Here is a 19,281-nt window from a genome sequence, read left to right as displayed (position 1 = left end):
TCATATCCATTTAGAGTATTTAGTTTATCAGTATTTATTCCTCATTCTTAACTGAGGCCTTGCTTCCTATTTTCTTGAGAAAATAGAAGTAACAGAAGAGACCATCACTGCACCTCCCCACGCCCAGCATCTGTCGCCACGTGACTTGCTTTCCCTACTGTGAGGGAAATGAACTGTCCACGTTCTCATCTCTGGCCAGATCTTCTGGTGCTATGTTTCCCAGTGCCTACTCCAGGCCATCACACTAGCAGTTTTTTTTCCCCCTCTCTTTTCTGCATTAATATCCCCCTCTTTACTGGATCATTTGCACCAGCATATAATGCTATTTTCCTATCCTGGAAAAAAATCTCTTTGATGCGACTTCTTCCTGCAGCTAGTTCTCCATCTCTTTGCTGTCCTTCACCTCACATCTCCTGAACATCCCCAGGCTCTTCAGCACCTCTTTTTGTAGTCTAAAATTTTTCTCACGAGGCTTTTGTTTTCCACCTTGCCACCAAAACTGGTTTTACTTTTGTAAGGTCATTTTGTTGTTGTTCAGTCGCTAAGTTGTGGCTGACTCTCTGCGACCCCATGGACTGTAGCACGCCAGGCTCCCCTCTCCTCCTAGAGTTTGCTCAGATTCATGTCCATTGAGTTGGTGATGCTGTCTAACCATCTCATTCTTTGCTGTCTCCTTCTCCTCCGGCCCTCAGTCTTTCTCAACATCAGGGTCTTTACCAGTGAGTTGGCTCTTTGCACCAGGTGGCCAGAGTATTGGAGCTTCAGCATCTGTCCTTCCAATGATACTCAAGGTTGATTTCCTTTAGGATTGACTGGTTTGATCTCCTTACAGTCCAAGGGACTCTCAAGAGTCTTCTCCAGCACTGTAGTTAGAAAGCATTAATTCTTTGGCGCTGGGCCTCCTTTATGATCCAGCTCACATCTGTACATGATGACTGGAAAAACCATAGCTTTGACTGTATGGGCCTTTGTTGCAAAGTGACACCTCTGCTTTTTAATACCCTACGTTTGTTACAGTTTTTCTTCCAGGAAGCGAGTGTCTTTTAATTTCATGGCTGTAGTCACCATCCACAGTGATTTTTTTAGCCCAAGAAAATAAAATCTGCCACTGCCACTTTTTTTCCTTCTATTTACTATGAAGAAATGGGACTGGATGCCATGATCTTAGTTTTTTGAATGTTGAGTTTTAAGCCAGCCTTTTCACTCTCCTCTTTCACTTTCGTCAAAAGGCTCTTTAGTTCCTCTTTGCTTTCTGTCCTAAGGGTGGTGTCATCTGCATATCTGAGGTTATTGATATTTTTCCCGGCAATCTTGATTCCAGCTTGTGCTTCATCCAGTCTAGCATTTTGCATGACATACTCTGCATATAGGTTAAATAAGCAAAGCGACAATATACAGCCTTGTTGTACTCTTTTTCCAGTTTTGAACCGGTCATTTTTTCCATGTCTGGTTCTGCCTGTTGCTTCTTGACCCACATACATGTTTCTCAGGAGGCAGGTAAGGTAGTCTGGTATCCCATGTCTTTAAGAATTTTTCATAGTTTATTATGATCCACACAGTCATAGGCTTTAATGTAGTCAGTAAAGTGGAGGTAGATGTTTTTCTGGAACTCTCTTGCTTTCCCCACGATCCAACGAATGTTGGCAATTTGATATCTGGTTCCTCTGCTTCTTCAAAACCCATCTGTACATTGAGAAGTTCTTGATTTGCACATTGCTGAAATCTAGCTTGAAGGGTTTTGAGCATAAACTTACTAGCATGTAAAATGAATGCAATTTTACGGTAGTTTGAACATTCGTTGGCCTTGCCCTTCTTTGGAATTGGAATGAAAACTGACCTTTTTGAATCCTGTGACCACTGCTGAGTTTTCCAAATTTGCTGACATTTTGAGTGCAGAACTTTTAACAGCATCATCTTTTAGGATTTTAAATAGCTCAGCTGGAATTCCATCACCTTCACTAGCTTTGTTTGTAGTAATGCTTCCTAAGGCTGACTTCACACTCCAGGATGTCTGGCTCTAGGTGAGTGACCACACCATTTTGTTTTCGGGTCATTAAGACCTTTTTTGTACAGTCCTTTTGTGTATTCTTGCCACTTCTTTACCTTTTCTGCGTCTGTTAGATCCTTACTGATTGTGTCCGTCAGCATGCCCATCCTTGCATGAAATGTTCCCTTGATATCTCCAGTTTTCTTGAAGAGATCTCTAGTCTTTCCCATTCTATTATTTTCCTCTGTTTCTTTGCATTGTTCATTTAAGAATTCATCATTGATTTTAGTAAGCTCACTACATTTGCTAAAATCAATAGTGAATTCTTAAATTTCCTCTCGTTTGACTTACCAGGGAGCATTAGCCAGCCCACCATTCTCTCTTCTAAGAAGACCTTTCTTCTCCCAGCTTCCAGGTTTCCATCCTCTCACAGCCTCCCCTCCGCCTCTGCTCCTCCCACTCTTTTGTTGGTTCCTCCTCACCTAAGTCCCCCACCCCCAGTCCTTGCACTGCCTCTCTGTCTGCATCCCACTCATGGCAACCTCATCAAATCCAGGTGATCCCAGAGGTACGCACTCGCCCAGACCTCTCCCTTGAACTCTCGACTGCTGCCCGCATGACACTGCTCCCTGCACCAGCTAGACGTTACAGCTCAGCGTGTCCGTAGCCAAAGTCTGGATCTTCCTCACAGACCTCCCTGCTAAGTCTTCCCCTCTCCAGTAAAGGAAACGCCCGTCCTTCCAGAGACTCGGGTCAGAAACCGGGGAGTCCTCCTCGCTAGCTCTTATTTCCTCGCACCCCAACTGCAGTAGCACATGCCAAAACTGGCGATTCAGCCTTGGGAGTAGACACAGACTCGAGCTCTCTGCAGCGCCTCCAGTCGCCACCTCGGCGGTTCAGGCGTCACTGTGTCTCCCGTGCATGACTCCAGGAGCCTCGGCACTGGCCTCCCGCGTCCAGCCTTGTCCTCAGTCCGTCTTTACGCAGGCCAGGGGCTGTTTCCCATCCAGAGTCCTTACTGTGACTTGCAGGCCAGTCACCTTTTTTTTGTTTTAACTGTTTGTGGATCTTTTCCTTTTTTTCATTTCTGCCACCATAGTTTTAATTTCCAAGAGTTCTTTTTTGTTGTTGTTCTATGAGTGTTCCTTTAAAAAAAAAAAAGTAAAGGACTTCCTTGGTGGTCCATTGCTTAAGACTTCACCTTCCAATGTAGGGAATGTGGTTTTGATCCCTGGTCTGAGAGCTAAGATTCCACATGCCTTGCAGCCAAAAACCTAAAACATGAAACAGAAGCAATGTGGTAACAAATTCAATAGATTTCAAAAAAAAAAAATAATAACATCCTCGAGGCTTATAACTTTTTGAGGTTAGTATAGTGATTCGTTTTTAAGATTTTTGCGCTCATTCTTCTAAGCTTCTTTTTTGTGTGTGCTTTTGTTCACTGTCGCATGTGACAGCCTTCCCTCAAACGTCAAGAGATCCTTTTATTGTCAGCCCATGTTTAAGAGTTAGGCACTAAAACTCAAATTTAGAAGATAGATACATCTATTATATCTGTATGCATAGGGACTTCTAAATTGAGGGTTTCCCTTTAGGCTTTTGACAGTTTCACTGGGAGACTTCCATCTTGCAGTATCTGAAGTCTTTTTTTCCCTTAGGCTGTTCAGCTTTCCCCAGAGGAGAGAATCTTCCAAACTCCTTCTGGGTTGAGGTGGAGTGGAGCGGAGGCAGTGGTTACAGACTTGGTGGCAGGCAGAGGAGAGGGAATGTGGGTCTCATTGTTCGGTATGTAGACTCTCAGTTTAGGAACATCTCTTGAGCTCTGCCTGATGTTGGGAGAGTCCAGCGCCGCTCAGGTTTATTCTCTCCAGAGATAAGCCCAAGTCTCTGCCCTACTGAATAATAGGATGCAGGAGCCTAACCTCTTCTTACAGGCTTGCAGAACAATCCTGTGTTTTCATCCCAACCCAGGCCTCCGCACTTCCTGATGCCGCTCATGCCCACACCTTTCTTGGGTCTGTGCCACCATCCACTTGCCTCTTGCCCCCAGACACTCAGTTCTCTCTTTCTCTCACCTGTTGATTCAGTTGCCACCCTCCTGCCTGCTTTCTCTTGTCTAAAATTTGTTGGCGTCTCTTGTTTAGCATTGTTGTTTCCATTCTCTTTCTTTGTGGGCTTACACCTTTTTAAAGTATTTGCTGTTATTTTAGTGAGGTTTTGGGAAAGAAAGGAAATAGATGGATAGAGTCGATAGTAGAAGGAAGTACTTGTGCAAAGGGGTGTGGTTCTTTTCCATTAAAAATTATGGACAAAGCTGTTCAAAATTTTTTCAAACAAAAGAAATCTGTAATACAGGAAACACCAATCTCCTGTAATGCCTCCCTGAGAGAGAACCGCTAGTAACAGTTTGGTATTCTGGAGGTCTTTTCAGGATTTTAATATGTATAGTATAATAGTTTCTGTATGTACACATACATACATGCATACGGACGTGTTTTTATGTATACATACATTTTATACATATTTATTTGGTATGTATTATATTCTAACATGGGTATTGGAAATACAAAAATGACTAATAACTTTTTAAAAAAAAGTTACGCATGTCATATTTTACCTGCCATGAGGTGGTGGTGGTGTTTGTTCAGTTGCTGAGTCGTGTCCAACTCTTTGAGACCCCATGGACTGCAGCATGCCAGGCCAGGCTTCCCTGTCCTTCAGCATCTCCCAAGTTTGCTCAAACTCTTGTCTGTTGAGTTGCTGTTGCCATCCAACCATCTCATCCTTTGTTGCCCCCTTTTCCTCCTAGCCTGATACTTTGATTTTTCATCCAGCAGGTTTTCTGGAGTAACTTCCATTTCAGTATCTTTAGTTCTATTCATAAAAAAATGACTAAGCATCGTTGATTGAATTTGACATTGATTAGAATTTAAGCTGTTCTCTTTTGATGGGTATTTGTGGTGATTTTCTCTTATTTTTTATTATGAAAATAGGTGAATTTCTTTATTTTCATTTTTTTACATTCTTTTTCAAATTCTTTTCCCATTTACGTTATTGCAGAATATTGAGCAGAGTTCCCTGTGCTGTATAGTAGGTCATTGCTGATTATCTGTTTTAAACATAGCAGTGTGTACATGTCCACCCCAAACTCCCAGTCTATCCCTCCACCCACTCCCTCCCACCTGGTGACCCAAAGTTCATTCTCTAAGTTTGTGAGTCTTATTTCTGTTTTGTAGAGAAATTCATTTGTATCATTTTTCAAAAGATTTTGCATATAAGTGATACCATAGGATATTTGTCTTTCTCTGTCTGTTTGCTTAGTATGATAATCTCCAGGTCCATCCATGTTGCTGCAAATGGCATTGTATCATTTTTTATGGGCAAATAGTATTCCATTGTATGTATGTACCACATCTTCTTTATCAGTTTATCTGTTGATGGACATTTAGGTTGCTTCCATGTTCTGACTATTGTTAATAGTGCTGCAGCGAACTTTGGAAGTTTAATTTCTGTTTGTATATTTTTCTCAGCCAGTTTTTAAAAACCTGTAACTGAGTGAGGTAACCTGCAGAACCAGGAAAAATGTGGAGTGACTGACAGGTCAGAGTTCCCGAGCAATCAGTCTTCTTGACCATGCTTGTTAACATCAGTATACTCTCACTGCCCTGCTGTTTTCTTTCTTAGTAGGTTTTTCCCTTCTTATTTATAGCTTCTGTTTTGCTCTTGTTATAAATCCCCTGGCGAGATTTCAGTTAAACTAATGCACTCTGTTCTCTTAAGTCCTAGGAATGCCATTAGGTATTTGCTTATTTTATAACTTTTAATCTCCTGGGTGTGTAAATGAGAAGTGGACTTGCTATCTTTTACTAATCAAATATTTTTCAGTCCTGTGAATGAAAAATTGAGAATGTTAATTCTCAACTCACAGTGTTTGAAAAGTCAGATTTTTTGCTTTCACATCTTTAATTGATAAGATCTAGAGTATAAAATTTTTTAGCCTTATTTCTAGTTTAAGTAGATCTAAGATTTTGACCTGAAAAAGTTAAATATGTATATTTTTAATCTATATTTTGATGTTATCAAATAATGAGCCATAGTTTTCTATGAGAAAACAATGACCATAAGAAACGGTAATTTGGGGATAGATACCATCTCCAGCATCATCGTGTGTCTCTCTGATTTTTTATTTTTCCTGCGGTAGGCTTTACTATGAACAAAGAATTCTGCGAAAGGTCTTTGAAGAATGGAAAGAAGAATGGTGGGTTTCCCATCGAGAGTGGAAACTCCGTGTTCGAGCTGACTGTCACTACAGGTCAGATTTCATGTTATATTACTTGAATTTTACTGGTGAAGTGAAGTGAAAGTCGCTCAGTCGTGTCCAGCTCTTTGCGACCCCATGGACTATACAGTCCATGGAATTCTCCAGGCCAGAGTACTGGAGTGGGTTTGCCTTTCCCTTCTCCAGGGGATCTTCCCAACCCAGGGATCGAACCCAGGTCTCCCGCATTGCAGGCGGGATTCTTTACCAGCTGAGCCACCGGGGAATTTTGCTGGTACACATTATCAAATAATTACTTGTCGGCATGATCCTAGATCAAAGGAAGATAAGTCTTTTTTTTTTCTAGTTTTATTGAGATATAATTGACGTACATTAATTACTGTATGAGTTTTAGGTATACAGAATAGAGATTTGACTTACACATTGTGAAATGATTACCACAAAAAATTTAGTTAACATTCATCATCTCATATAACTGCAATAAAAAAAATGGGGAAAATAATTTTCTCCTTGTGATGAGAACTTTCAGGATTTATTCTCTTAACAATTACATATTCTCTTAACAACTGTCATATATATCATACAGCAGTGGTAACTGTAGTCATCATATTGTACCTGGTATCCCCAGAACTTATTTGTGTTATAACTGGAAGTTTGTACCTTTTGACCACTCCCCTAACCCCCATGTCTCTGGTAAACCACAAATCTGATCTTTTTCTCAGTTTTTTTTTTTTTTTTAAAGAATGCACATGTGAGATCATCCAATGTTTATCTTTCTGTGACATATTTCTCTTAGCTTAATGCCTTCAAATTCTATCCATGTTGTCAAAAATGATAGGATTTCCTCTTTTATACATATATATAGTTTATATATATAGTATGTATATATAGTATATATATATAAGTTTATATATAGTTTTTGTGGAATTTCCTCATTTTTAAATGGCTGAATATATTCTACTTTATGTATTTGGGTTAGCCAAAAAGTTCGTTCTGTTTTTTCCTTGATGAGCTTTTTGACCAACCTAATAGATAGAGCTTTATTCATTCTTCCATCAGTGGACTCTTAGTTTGTTGCCCTGTCTTGGCTTTTGTAATTAATGCTGCTATGAACATGGTGGTGCAGATATATTTTCAAGTTAGTGTTTTTGTTTCCTTTGGCTATATTCCCAGGAGTGGGATTGCTGGATTGTCTGGTAGTTCTATTTTTGATGTTTTGAAGATCCTGCATACTGTTTTCCTTAGTGGCTACTACCAGTTTACAAGTTGTACCAACAAACCACAAGGTTCCCTTTTTTCTATATCCTCATCAGCATTTATCTTTTTTTTTTAATCTCTTATTTTAGGGGGACCTAATTTCCTACTTTTCTTTTTTTTAAATTGAGGTAAAATTGGTTTATAGCATTATGTCAGTTTCAGATGCACAACATTATAATTCTATCTTGTCCTTTTGGTGATGGCCTCGAGGTGTGAGGTGATATCTCATTGTGATTTTGATTTGTATTTTCCTGATGGCTAGTTATCTTTAAGTATGTTTTCATGTACCTATTGGTTGTTTGTGTATCTACTTTGGGAAAATGTCTGTTTAGGTCATTTGCCCACTTTTATTTATTTTTGTTGAGAATAAGTATATTAAACACATGCAGTGCATTAATGCTCATTTAGAAAAAGAATGATTAAAGGAAGTTGTATAATTTTTAGATTGGATAAAGATGAAAACATTAGGTATTCTGGAACAGTATTTACTTGCACTTAATATATATTTTCATTTTTCCTATCATAGGACTTTTGAGCACCCCGAAGGCTTAATTATCTATATAAAAATAGTAACCTCACTTTTCAGTCTTTTGTCTTCTTTACCTTTGCCCACTTTTGAAATGGATTATTTGATTTTTTGCTGTTGAGTTGTGTGAGCTCTTTATATATTTGGATATTAATCCCTTACCAGATGCATGGGCTGCAAACACTTTTCACGTTTTGCGGGTTGCTGCTTCGCCTCACTGGCTGTGTCTCGCTGCGCACAAGCCTTTGGCTTACTGTAGTCCTACTTGCTTGTTTTTATGTTGTTGCTCGTGCTTTAGGTATCATACCCAGAGAGTTATTGCTAAGACCTATGTGAAGCAGCTTTTTCCTTACGTTATGTTTTCTCCTGGGAATCCCATGGTCTTGCATTTAAGTCTTTAATCCATTTCTATTTAATTTTTGTGAGTGGTGTTAGATAGGGGTCTAGTTGCATTTTTACATGTGAATATCTGATTTTTACCAGCACCGTTTATTGGAGAGACTGTTTTCCCCCACTGATCCTTGGCTCTGTTGTCAAATATTAGTTGACTGTATATATTTGGGTTGATCTGGGGGCCCTGGATTCTGCTCCATTGGTCTCTGTGTTTTTATGCCATGGCATTGTATTCGCTGTGCTTAGTTGATCGGTGGTGTCTGACTCTACAACCTCATGGACTGTACCCCGCCAGGGTCCTCTGTCCATGGGGATTCTCCAGGCAAGAATTCTGGAGTGGGTTGCCATGCCCTCCTCCAGGGGATCTTCCCAACCCAGGGATCGAACCCGTATCCCCTGCATTGCACGTGGATTCCTTACCGTCTGAGCCACCAGGGAAGCCTGTGAGGTTGTATACTACCACTTTATATATAGCTTGAAAACAGGAATTGTGGTGTCTCCTGCTTTGTTCTTTCTGAGGATAGCTTTGACTATTTGAGGTCTTCTGTAGTTCCACATAACTTTTAGGGTTGTTTTTTCTACTTCTGTAAAAATGAGGTTGGAATCTTGGTCGGGGTTGCATTGAATCTACAGATGACTTTTGGTAAATATTGACATTTTAACAGTATTTTCCCAGTTCATGAACATGGACCACCTTTCTGTCTGTCTGTATCTTCTTTGATTTCTTTCATTAGTGTCTTGTAGCCTTCAGAGTAGAGACCTTTCACATCCTCGGTTAAATTTATTCTTAAATCTTTTGTTATTTTTGATGCTATTGTAAATGGGATTGATTTACTTCTTTCTTTTTCAGATAATTTGTTGTTACTGTAGAGAAATGCTACTTATATTTTACATTAATTTTATATCCTACGACTTTACCGAGTCCATTGATTAGATCTAAAAGTTTCTTGGTTGAGTCTTTAGGAGTTTCCATATATAAAATCATGGCATCTGCAGAGAGAGACAGTTTTACTTCTTCCCTTCCAATCTGATGTGTTTTATTTCTTTTTCTTGCCCAGTTGCTCTGGCTGGGACTTCCAGTACTATGTTGAGTAGGAGTGGTGAGAGTGGGCACGCTTGTCTTGATCCTGATCTCAGAGGAAAAGCTTTCAGCCTTTCTCCATTGAGTATGGTGCTAGCTGTGGGCTCATGATATGTGGCATTTATAATATTGAGACATTGATGATCTTATGGTTTTCTTTTTTCATTCTATTAATGTGGTGTGTCATATCGATTGAGTTTGTGGTTGTTGGACCATCCTTGTAAGGAGAAGAGTTTTATATTATTTTCTGTTTTTCTTCAAATTCTTTTTAGAGTAAGCAAGATCAGAGTCCTAAATTAAACCCAAGCACACAATACTGTATGCATGTGAACTTATATACACAGAGATAACCCTCTAATTCAGGTAACCATTATGTACTGATCATGCTAATAATTAGAATAGATTTTTCCTCACCGATTCCCACTGCTGTATAATTCTAATTCTGTTTTCTAAACCAGTAGAGTTGCTTTAATTTATATTGCTTGGGAGGAAATATATACCCAATATAGGACCTTAAGAAAACAGAAAAGAGGGCCTTCCCTGGCAGTCCAGTGGTTAAGACTCCACATTCCCAATTGCAGGGGTCATGAATTTGGTCCCTGGTCAGGGAACTAAGATCCTGCATGCTGCACAACACAGCCAAATAAAATAAAGTTTAAATTAAAAAAGAAAATGGAAAAGAAAGAAAAAAAACTTTAAAAAATTATTTATTTTTTAGTGATAGAAGAAACTCTTAATCCATGACATTCGTATTCCCAGGGATAAGTGAAAAAAGTAAAAAATTCTATCACATACATATTGGGAATTCTATCACATACATATTTTCTATACCTTTTTTAAAAGTAAAAACTTAATATGTCTCACACATTGTATCTTTTCCAAATGTTATACACTCGTAATCACGTCTTTAGGCTCTTTGGGGTAGGGTTTCTGATTTATGGATATTTCAGGTAAAGTATAGACAATGTTTTTGTTAGGGGCTTCACTGATGGCTCAGTTGATGAAGAATCTGTCTGCATTGTAGGAGACCCTGGTTCAATTTCAGGGTCAGGAGGATCCTCTGGAGAAGGGAGAGGCTACCCACTCTAGTATTCTTGGGCTTCCCTTGTGGCTCACCTGCTAAAGAATCTGCCTGCAATGTGGAAGAGCGGGTTTGATCCCTGGGTGGGGCAGATCCCCTGGAGAACGGAAAGGCTACCCACTCCAGTATTCTGGCCTGGAGAATTCCATGATTTATATAGTCCATGGGGTTGCAAAGAGTCAGACACGACTGAGTGATTTTCACTTTCACATAGATAATGTTGACTCGTTCTAATAAGCTGGCAGAGTATGAAATCAGGTCTTAGGAAATGGGATAGTGAAGAGATGGAGGGACTGACTGTCTTGTGGATAATGTATGTATTGAGAAGGAAAAGACAAAGGAGGACACTGACCATGTTTTAGTGCAGAGGAGAGGTGGTGTTTTCCATGGCGTGGGTGATTAAGAAATGACTGTCATTCCAAATGCTGCAGCTCTCTGGGTGTTGAAGATGAAGTCACTTTCAGGTAATTCATGCCTTTTTTCCCTTAGTGATAACATAAGTTGTGGAGAACAACTCTTCCATCAAGAAGGACAAACTTCACCATGATTGTAGGAAATGGAACTTTAGCTTAGGGTATGTTGTGGTTTAGTCATTCTTTACGACTCCATGGACTGTAGCCCTCCAGGCTCCTGTGTCCAAGGCGTTTTACAGGCAAGAATGCTGGAATGGGTTGACATTTCCTTCTCTGGGGGATTGTCCCGACCCAGGGATCAAACCCACGTCTCCTGCTTGGCAGGCAGGTTCTTGACCGCTGAGCCACCAGGGGGGCCTAGCTTAGGATATGGATTGGCTTTTCTGTGTCAGACGTGTTCTGTTCATTTTTCCTGTGTGCAGAACGGACTGGGCGTGTCAGATTAAGAGTTGTTTTGTTTTAAAGAAACACTGCTTGCTTTTGTGTCTCCGCAGATATTACTTGTACAGCCTGATGTTCCAGACCTGGAAGACCTACGTGTACCAGCAACGGGAGATGAGGAGCAAGTACCTGAGAGCTGAGAATCATGGTGAGAAGAGGAAGTACATGCTAAAGAAAATGCCTCCATTTTCTTGTTTTTGCTTTTTTTCCCCCTTTATTAAGACTTTATTGGGAGTTCCTGGTGGTCTCGTGGTTAGGATTTGACATTTTCACTGCCATGGTCTGGGTTCAGTCCCTTGGTCGGGAAATGAGATGCTGAATAGAAGTGGTGAGGGGAGTCATCCTTGCTGTAGACTTGGTTAGTGGAAAAGCTTTCGAGTTCCTCCCCATTAAGCATGGTATAGGCTTCTTGTAGATATTCATTATCAAGTTGAGTAAGATCCCTCCCTTTTCTTAGTTTACTGAGAGCCCAGTTTTACTTTTAGAGAAGCTTCTGTGAAGGTCAAGTACATTGTCTTTGAGAGAGAATAACTCTGAGTCAAAGGGGAGAGTTGTTTGACTCCCCCTCTTATTTTCCAGGATGTGTGATTTCTCAGCAGGAGCTCCTGTGACCATACCCCCATGGTTTTTCTCCATGAGGCATGGTTTGGGCACCTGCCACGCACGTCAGCATGATTTGCGTGAACTGGCTGCTCGTGCCCTGGGTGCGGCGTGCTGGCTGCGTTTCTCCTACGGCACTTGGGGCTCTTGTCTGTCTTGCCACCGTTTGTCACATTACACCACTTGCTTCTGATCTTCTTGGTCCAGGTTGCCCCTAGTGACCTTGTAACAGTCCAACTCTGGTTGGTATCTGGTTCCTCTGTGAGTTGAACTCAGAAACCCGTATGGGTGAGTCTAAGGGAAAAAGGCATATTGAATGATAATGTAACCTCCTGCTATTTCTCATAGACTTGAAGGCCCTGTAGGCCCCTCAAACTCAGCAGGTTCCCTTGGACACCTTGTCCACTGCACCCTGTATAGACCTGTTCTTACCATAGCTAAGAGAGAATGGTAAGAGAGAATGGCAAGCCATTCACTTAGGAATGGCTTCCCCATGCCTACAGCATTCAGCTATCTTGTCTTATAGCACAGCTCCCTCAGCTGTCACTTGCATTCTTCTTTGTCACTGCTGCTGCTGCTAAGTCGCTTCAGTCGTGTCTGACTCTCTGCGACTCCATATACGGCAGCCCACCAGGCTCCGCCGTCCCTGGGATTCTCCAGGCAAGAACACTGAAGTGGGTTGCCATTTCTTTCTCCAGCACATGAAAGTGAAAAGTGCAAGTGAAGTCTCTCAGTTGTGTCTGACTCTTTCTAAGATTCTATAAATGCATATTAAATTTGGAGCCAAAAACTTAGCAACTTAAAAGGCAGTTCCACATAAGGCTGGAAGGGGGCAGTCTCAGAATTCATGGTTCATATTAAGATCAGTTTAAATTTCGCCTAGTCTTTTTGAAACAGCATCACTAAAAAAAAAAAAGCATTCACTTTCAATATCTGGGCACAACTGCCTGACAGTAAATGTTATAAGGCCCTCTTCTTTCATCTCTTTTCATTTATTTTCTTCTTTTCATAGATAATCTCATTTACTCTTTGCAAATGTACCTTTAAGGAGGCACCATTTTGCAGGTGAGAAACTTGTGTGGGGTTACTTATCTAAGTGACAAGGACAGTACTCAGGCCCAGCTTGTCTTACTCAGCAGCCTACACTCTAAAACCACAGCGCCATGCTAGTCCTTGCTTGAGATATCCTGATTCTGGAGGTCTGGGGTGGGCCCACGGAAAACTGGGAAGTGAAAGTCGCTCAGTTGTGTCCGCCTTTTTGCGACACCATGGACTGTAGTCCACCAGGCTCCCCATCCATGGAATTCTCCAGGCAGGAATACTGGAGTGGTTTGCTATTCCCGTCTCCAGAGGATCTTCCCGACTCAGGGATCAAACCTGGGTCCTCTGCTTTGCAGGCAGATTCTTTATCTTCTGAGCCACCAGGGAAGCCCAAGGAAGCTACATATTAAATTCTTTTTAATCTTCTGATGTGATTTGTCAACAACTGTGAAATACAAAGTAAAGCTATAGTCCTCCTGTCCACATTTTAGAGAATGTCCTGGAAATGTTTTACATATTTTTATTTTCTCCTTTGTGTTCTAAAAAAACAAAAAACTTCACCAGTAATGACTCTACCAGTGAAAATGGAATTTACTATAAAGGGAGGCCTGTGGACCTTTGCACCCCCTGTATGTAGTAAATTCTCTTTCCTCTGGGATCATTACTGACCCTTTTTATTTTGTCTCACAAATAAATACAGATAGTATCCTTTCCTTTTTATCTTGCTTATTCTACTTTACAAATATTGTTCAAACAGCAAATTTTATAACATGACTTCTTTTTTAACCTTGTATTGCTAAGTCGCTTCAGTTGTGTCCGACTCTGCGACCCCATAGACTGTAGCCCACCAGGCTCCTCTATCCATGGGGATACTCTAGGCAAGAATACTGGAGTGGGGTGCCATTTCCTACACTCCATTAACCTTATATTAAAATGGAAATTTAAAAACTCTCCAAAGTGGAAAGATAGAATAATTAACTTCTGTGTACCCATCACCCAGCTTCCAATTATTATCAACTCACTAGTCTTGTTACATCCATATCCCCATTCACTTCCCTGCTTCCTTTGTTATTTCACATGTAGATATTGCAGAGTATAGAACTCTACAAAAAATAAGGACTTTTAGAGATATCTGAACAGGTGCAGTGCATTGGTTTTCCTTTAAATGTTCTGTAAATGTCATCACTTACATAACTGTTCTTTGCGTCTTGCATCTTTATTAACTTTGTAGAGCTTCACAGCTTTTCCAGCAGGGGGCACTGGAAGACTGCAGTAATTTAGATACTCAGAGGAGGGACCCTCTGAGAGCCTCTGAGCTTTTTTGTCTTAATCCAGAGTAATCCATCTCTCTTAACCCCTTCTTGGAAATCTTTTTGGTGCCTCTAGATGCAAAGCAAAAGATGCGACAGGCCTGGAAGTCCTGGTTGATCTACGTGGTTTTCCGTAGGACCAAACTTGAGATGCAGACCACTGCCCTGGAGTTCAGGCGGCAGAGTATTCTGTGGTGAGTGTGCTGCATGGCCTACAGGTCAGCAGCGTTCGTTTTTACCTCATCCTTGCTTTATACTGCTGGAAAGCCAGCATAAAAACCCACCTTAAAACATTTTGAGTATAATTGGTACATAATAAATATCTATTGGTACCTTGTTCAACATTAAGATCAAGTTTTCACAAAATCATAGGTAACACTAATTGAGTATTTACTGTTAAGCCTTGTGTTAAGTTTCTGTGTATGTTAATTTTTTACTGTAAAGTGCCCCATTTACTCCTTACTATAAACTGTAAGATCAATGCTGTTATTCCACAGATTAAGATACGTGAGCTCAAACAAGTTACCCAACCTTTCTACTGTGTGTGAGTCGTAATTAGCAAAACTGGGGCGCGCCCCCCATCTTTCTGATGGCACAGCTCACACTTTCCCCTGCCGCCCTGCACTGCGTCTCAGCGCCTCCTCCACTGGAGAGACCGCCTGAGTCAGTCCCCTTTGAGGCCGGAAGTGTGTGGCAGGGAGCTGCTTTGTGATGGCACCGCTGCCTCTGCACTGGCCCAGCGCTTCTCTGGTGTCCGGAACAGCAGCGCGCTGAAGGCGCAGTTCCTGGCCAGGAGAGCAGGGCCCTGTGTGGTGTGGGTGAGAGCAGAAGCCTTGCACTAGACTGACTTGGGTTCAAACCCCTGTTCTCACAAGTACTGCGTCATTTCACTTCTCCAGGCCTCACTTTCCTCACACTGTGAGGTGTCTTTTTCAGGTGGTCATGGGAAATACATAAGGTAATACTTGTGAAGTATTTAGCCTAGTGTCCAGACCATCAGTGGACATAAAGAAGTTATTTAAAATGTTATTTAAAATTTATTCAGCAGATATTTGTAAATGCTTAGTAAGTATGTAGTTTCACTAGAGTCTATGATGGATTTTTCTACGTAATTTTATTTATTCAATGTCTGTTAAGGGCTTAAAATGTTTCTGGTTCTAGCTTGAGTCCTGAGGTTACATTCAGGGAACTTATAATTCTCTAAGTGCTTACAAAGATAAGTAATAATGCCAGATAGGTTGAGATTTTGAAGAGATACAGCTAAGCATGGCTTAAGTTAGGAGGAGGGAGATATTGGTGAGTTAGAGTGGCCACAGTAGCAGGGTGTAAAACAGAAGTCACAAACGCTCATTCCCACATTACTGCTTTTCTGCAGCAAATCAGAAAATAAGTAGGAAGGAACCCAAAGCTAGAATGAAACCTGGCAAGGACAGGAGGAAGGGAAGGGATCCATCAAGACTGGAAATCTAAAAGCCATTATTGGGTGACTTCCCTGGGGGTCCAGTTGTTAAAACTCTGCTCTTCCACCACTTAGGGGCATGGGTTCAGTCCCTGGTCAGGGAACCAGGATCCCACATGCTGTGTGGAGTGGCTATAAATAAATACTAGTAGTTTTGCAGTTTATTCTGTGGAATCTCCTGAAGTATTTGGCAGTGATTTTTTTTTTTTAACCCACATTGGCCAAACAGAGCATATCTAAATTGTCTAAGGCTGGGTCTGACCTTGTGTGCTAAGTCACCTTGGTTGTGTCTGACTCTGTGTGACCCCACGGACTGTAGCCCACCGGGCTTCTCTGTCCTTGGGATTCTCCAGGCAAGAATACTGGAGTGGTTGCCGTGCCTTCCCCCAGGGGGTCTGACCTTAGGGACCATCAGTTCCCAACCCTTAGCTGGCAGCTCTAGAACCGTTCCTTGATTGTTTCTGGCAGCAGATCTAATGGTGTCAGACCTAGGGAGAGGGACCTGAGCCGGGGGTCTGAGGCCCAGCCCTCACTGCCCTGCTCTTCCGGCTGACCGTGGTCTGACTGGTCTTGTCTTTGATTTGCTCTCCGGCAGGGTGTGCTGGAGTGCGTGGAGACGGCAACTGGACCAGGTCCACCTAGGCCGGGCCCTCCAGGCCACAGCTGTGAAGCAGCGGGCCCGGAGCCTCCAGCTGCAGGTGAGTCCGCAGACTCAGGCTGCGGGGTCCTCTGTGCATGTGTCAGGCCCCCACCACGGAGGGCACCCCCGTCTGAGCTTCCTGCTGCTGCCTCTGCTGGCCCTTCCTGTAGCTCCAGGGTCGGGAGTGAGGGGGAGGCACAAGCAGTGTGGAAGGGTGGAAGGCTGGACTCCTCAGCTCAGAGGCTGCCGGAAGGAATGCACTAGATGTGTTTTTTTTGTTGTTACTTTGTTTTTGGCTGCCCTGGGTCTTCCTCGCTTTGTGCAGGCTCGCTCTCCTTGTGGTGAGCGAGGGCATCTCCCTAGTTTCTGTGCGGCAGCTTCTGTTGTTGCAGAGCACAGCTCTAGAGTGTGCGGGCTTCAGTAGTTGGCATGCACGGGCTTGGTTGCCCCACAGCATGTGGGGACTTCCCGGACCAGGGACTGAACCCTGCATTGGCAGGCAGATTCTTAACCACTGGACCACCAGGGATGTTCTGCTCGATGTGATTGCCAGTGGTTTTTAGAGAGCTCTTGCTAATCGTGAAGCTGGAATGGGATTTATGAATTTAATTATAAATATACTTAAAGAAACAGCAGTGTATTCTTTATTTCCTCATGACTCTCTTCCCATAGCAAATTAGAAAACAGCAAGAGCAAAAACAAACTAAGACCGAAAAGAAAGCCTGGCCTTTTTCATATAATCTCGCTTATTTCTTTGAGTTCTTTTTTGGGAACACCACTGACTTTTGGTCAGTTGCAAAGGACTAACATCTATACCAAATGTATGGTCTTTGATAGACTTTCTGAATTTCTGTCACTTTTTAGTGTCTCTTGGGTACTTATAGGGCTGCCAGTCAGTTACAGAGAACAGGGAGGAAGAGAAAAAGAAGTGCCCATTGCTATATGTAGGAGTAATAACTTAAAAATATATATTTTACTTATTTGTGCCGAGTCTTTAGTTGTGGCATGTGGGATCTACTTCCCTGACCAGGGATCAAACCCAGGCCCCCTGTATTGGGAAGCGTGGAGTCTTGGCTGCTGAACCACCAGGGAAATCCCCAGTAACTTTTTTTAAAATTATTTTTTATTTTTGGCTGCGCTGGGTCTTCGTTGCTGCATGTGGGCTTGAGTTGCGGCGAGTGGGGGCCCTCCCGTAGCTTGGTGGCTTCTCTTGCTGTGGATACGGCTCTGGAGTGTGTGGGCTTCAGTGTTTGTGGTGCACAGCCTTAGTTTCCCCGAGGCATGTGGAATCTTCCCGGACCACAGATCAAGCCTGTGTCCCCGGCATTTACCACTGGACCACCAGGGAAGCATGCCCCGCCCCAGTAACTTTTTATTAGACAACATTTTGCATCATCTTTGCAAGTATATGCAATATATGGAGATTGTGTGCAAACACAATCAGGGGTCAGCACACTTGGCCACAAGTCAGGTGTGGCCAGCTGCCTGTTATAAAATTTTACTGGGATGCAGTTACACCTGTTCATTTATGTATTGTCTAAGCTGCTGTCAGGCTGCAACGGCAGAATTGAGTAGTTTCAACAGAGACCACATGGTCTGCAAAGCCTAAAACAGTTATTATCTCACCGTTTAAGAAAAAAATTTGTTGACCTGTGAATTCACAAGGTCTTCTGAAGCAATAGGAAGGAAGTAGACTTAGTTGTTGCCAGTGATAATGTGGTAACAAGAACAGTAGGAGCAGTAATGGTGTTTTTGTGGTCTTACCGTCCTAGATGCTGGACTAAGGCCCTTACATGTGTTATCACAATTTTCAAAATTATTTTTAAAAGCCCATATTATTATTACTTTGCCAACAAAGGTCCATCTAGTCAAAGCTATGGTTTTTACAGTAGTCATGTATGCATGTGAGAATTGGACTATAAGAAAGCTGAGTGCCAAAGAACTGATGCTTTTGAACTGTGGTGTTGTAGAAGACTCTTGAGAGTCCCTTGGACTGCAAGGAGATCCAACCAGTCCTAAAGGAAATCAGTCCTAAATATTCATCGGAAGAACTGATGCTGAAGCTCCAATACTTTGCCACCTGATGTGATGAACTGACTCCTTTGAAAAGACCTTGATGCTGGGGAAGATTGAAGGCAGGAGGAGAAGGGGACGACAGAGGATGAGATGGTTGGATGGCATCACCGACTCAATGGACATCAGTTTGAGCAAGCTCCAGGAGTTGTTGATGGACAGGGAGGCCTGGCGGGCTGCAGTCCATGGGGTTGCAAAGAGTGGGACACGACTGAGCGACTGATCTGAACTGATTATTATAGGTTAAATAACTCAGATAGCTGGCCCTGACCTTTGTCGTGCACCTGGCCAAGGTCAGGGGCAGTGTTTGAACCCAAGCAGCCTGAAAAGTGCAGAGTCGTTCCTTGACCATCATGCTGCCTTGTCCTTGTAGACTAGTGCTCTCAGGAGGGAGAGGGAACTAGGTGAAAAAGCTGAAGCACCGGAACGGAATGAAGCTGGTTTTCCGTCACTGAGGGACTCGGGCTGTCTCAGTGCTCGTCCCTCTCAGCCAGTCACTTTGAGAGCCTGTAAACTCGTTCTGCTGGTGTCACCATTGCTCAGCGCACATTTAGAATTCCTTTTTGACTTTTGCCCTTGGAGCTTGCAACAGTGGCTTTGAATGAGTGTCTTCAGTGATAGGTTTTCATGATTTGAGGTTGGATTTAACTTATAAGACAACCAAAAGTCATCCAGAATCAAATCCAGTGAAAAACATGAG

At 42.2% G+C, this 19,281-nt stretch overlaps 1 protein-coding gene across 12 annotated transcripts in view; it reads left to right on the top strand.

Annotated features, from left to right (window-relative positions):
• The window catches only part of SFI1 (SFI1 centrin binding protein), an 81,072-nt gene that overhangs the window by 21,545 nt on the left and 40,246 nt on the right, over nt 1–19,281 (top strand). For all 12 annotated transcript variants that reach the window (XM_065904887.1, XM_065904895.1, XM_065904892.1 and 9 more), the window contains 4 exons: nt 6,189–6,299; nt 11,512–11,606; nt 14,486–14,603; nt 16,464–16,566. In XM_065904887.1, coding sequence (XP_065760959.1) covers nt 6,189–6,299; nt 11,512–11,606; nt 14,486–14,603; nt 16,464–16,566 — 427 coding nt within the window. The remainder of the gene's footprint in view (nt 1–6,188; nt 6,300–11,511; nt 11,607–14,485; nt 14,604–16,463; nt 16,567–19,281) is intronic.

The sequence above is a fragment of the Muntiacus reevesi genome, chromosome 13 (assembly GCF_963930625.1).
Source record: "Muntiacus reevesi chromosome 13, mMunRee1.1, whole genome shotgun sequence".
Taxonomy (NCBI): Eukaryota; Metazoa; Chordata; class Mammalia; order Artiodactyla; family Cervidae; genus Muntiacus; species Muntiacus reevesi.
The sequence above is the reverse complement of the archived record's forward strand: the minus strand, read 5'-3'. Positions and strand labels throughout refer to the sequence as shown.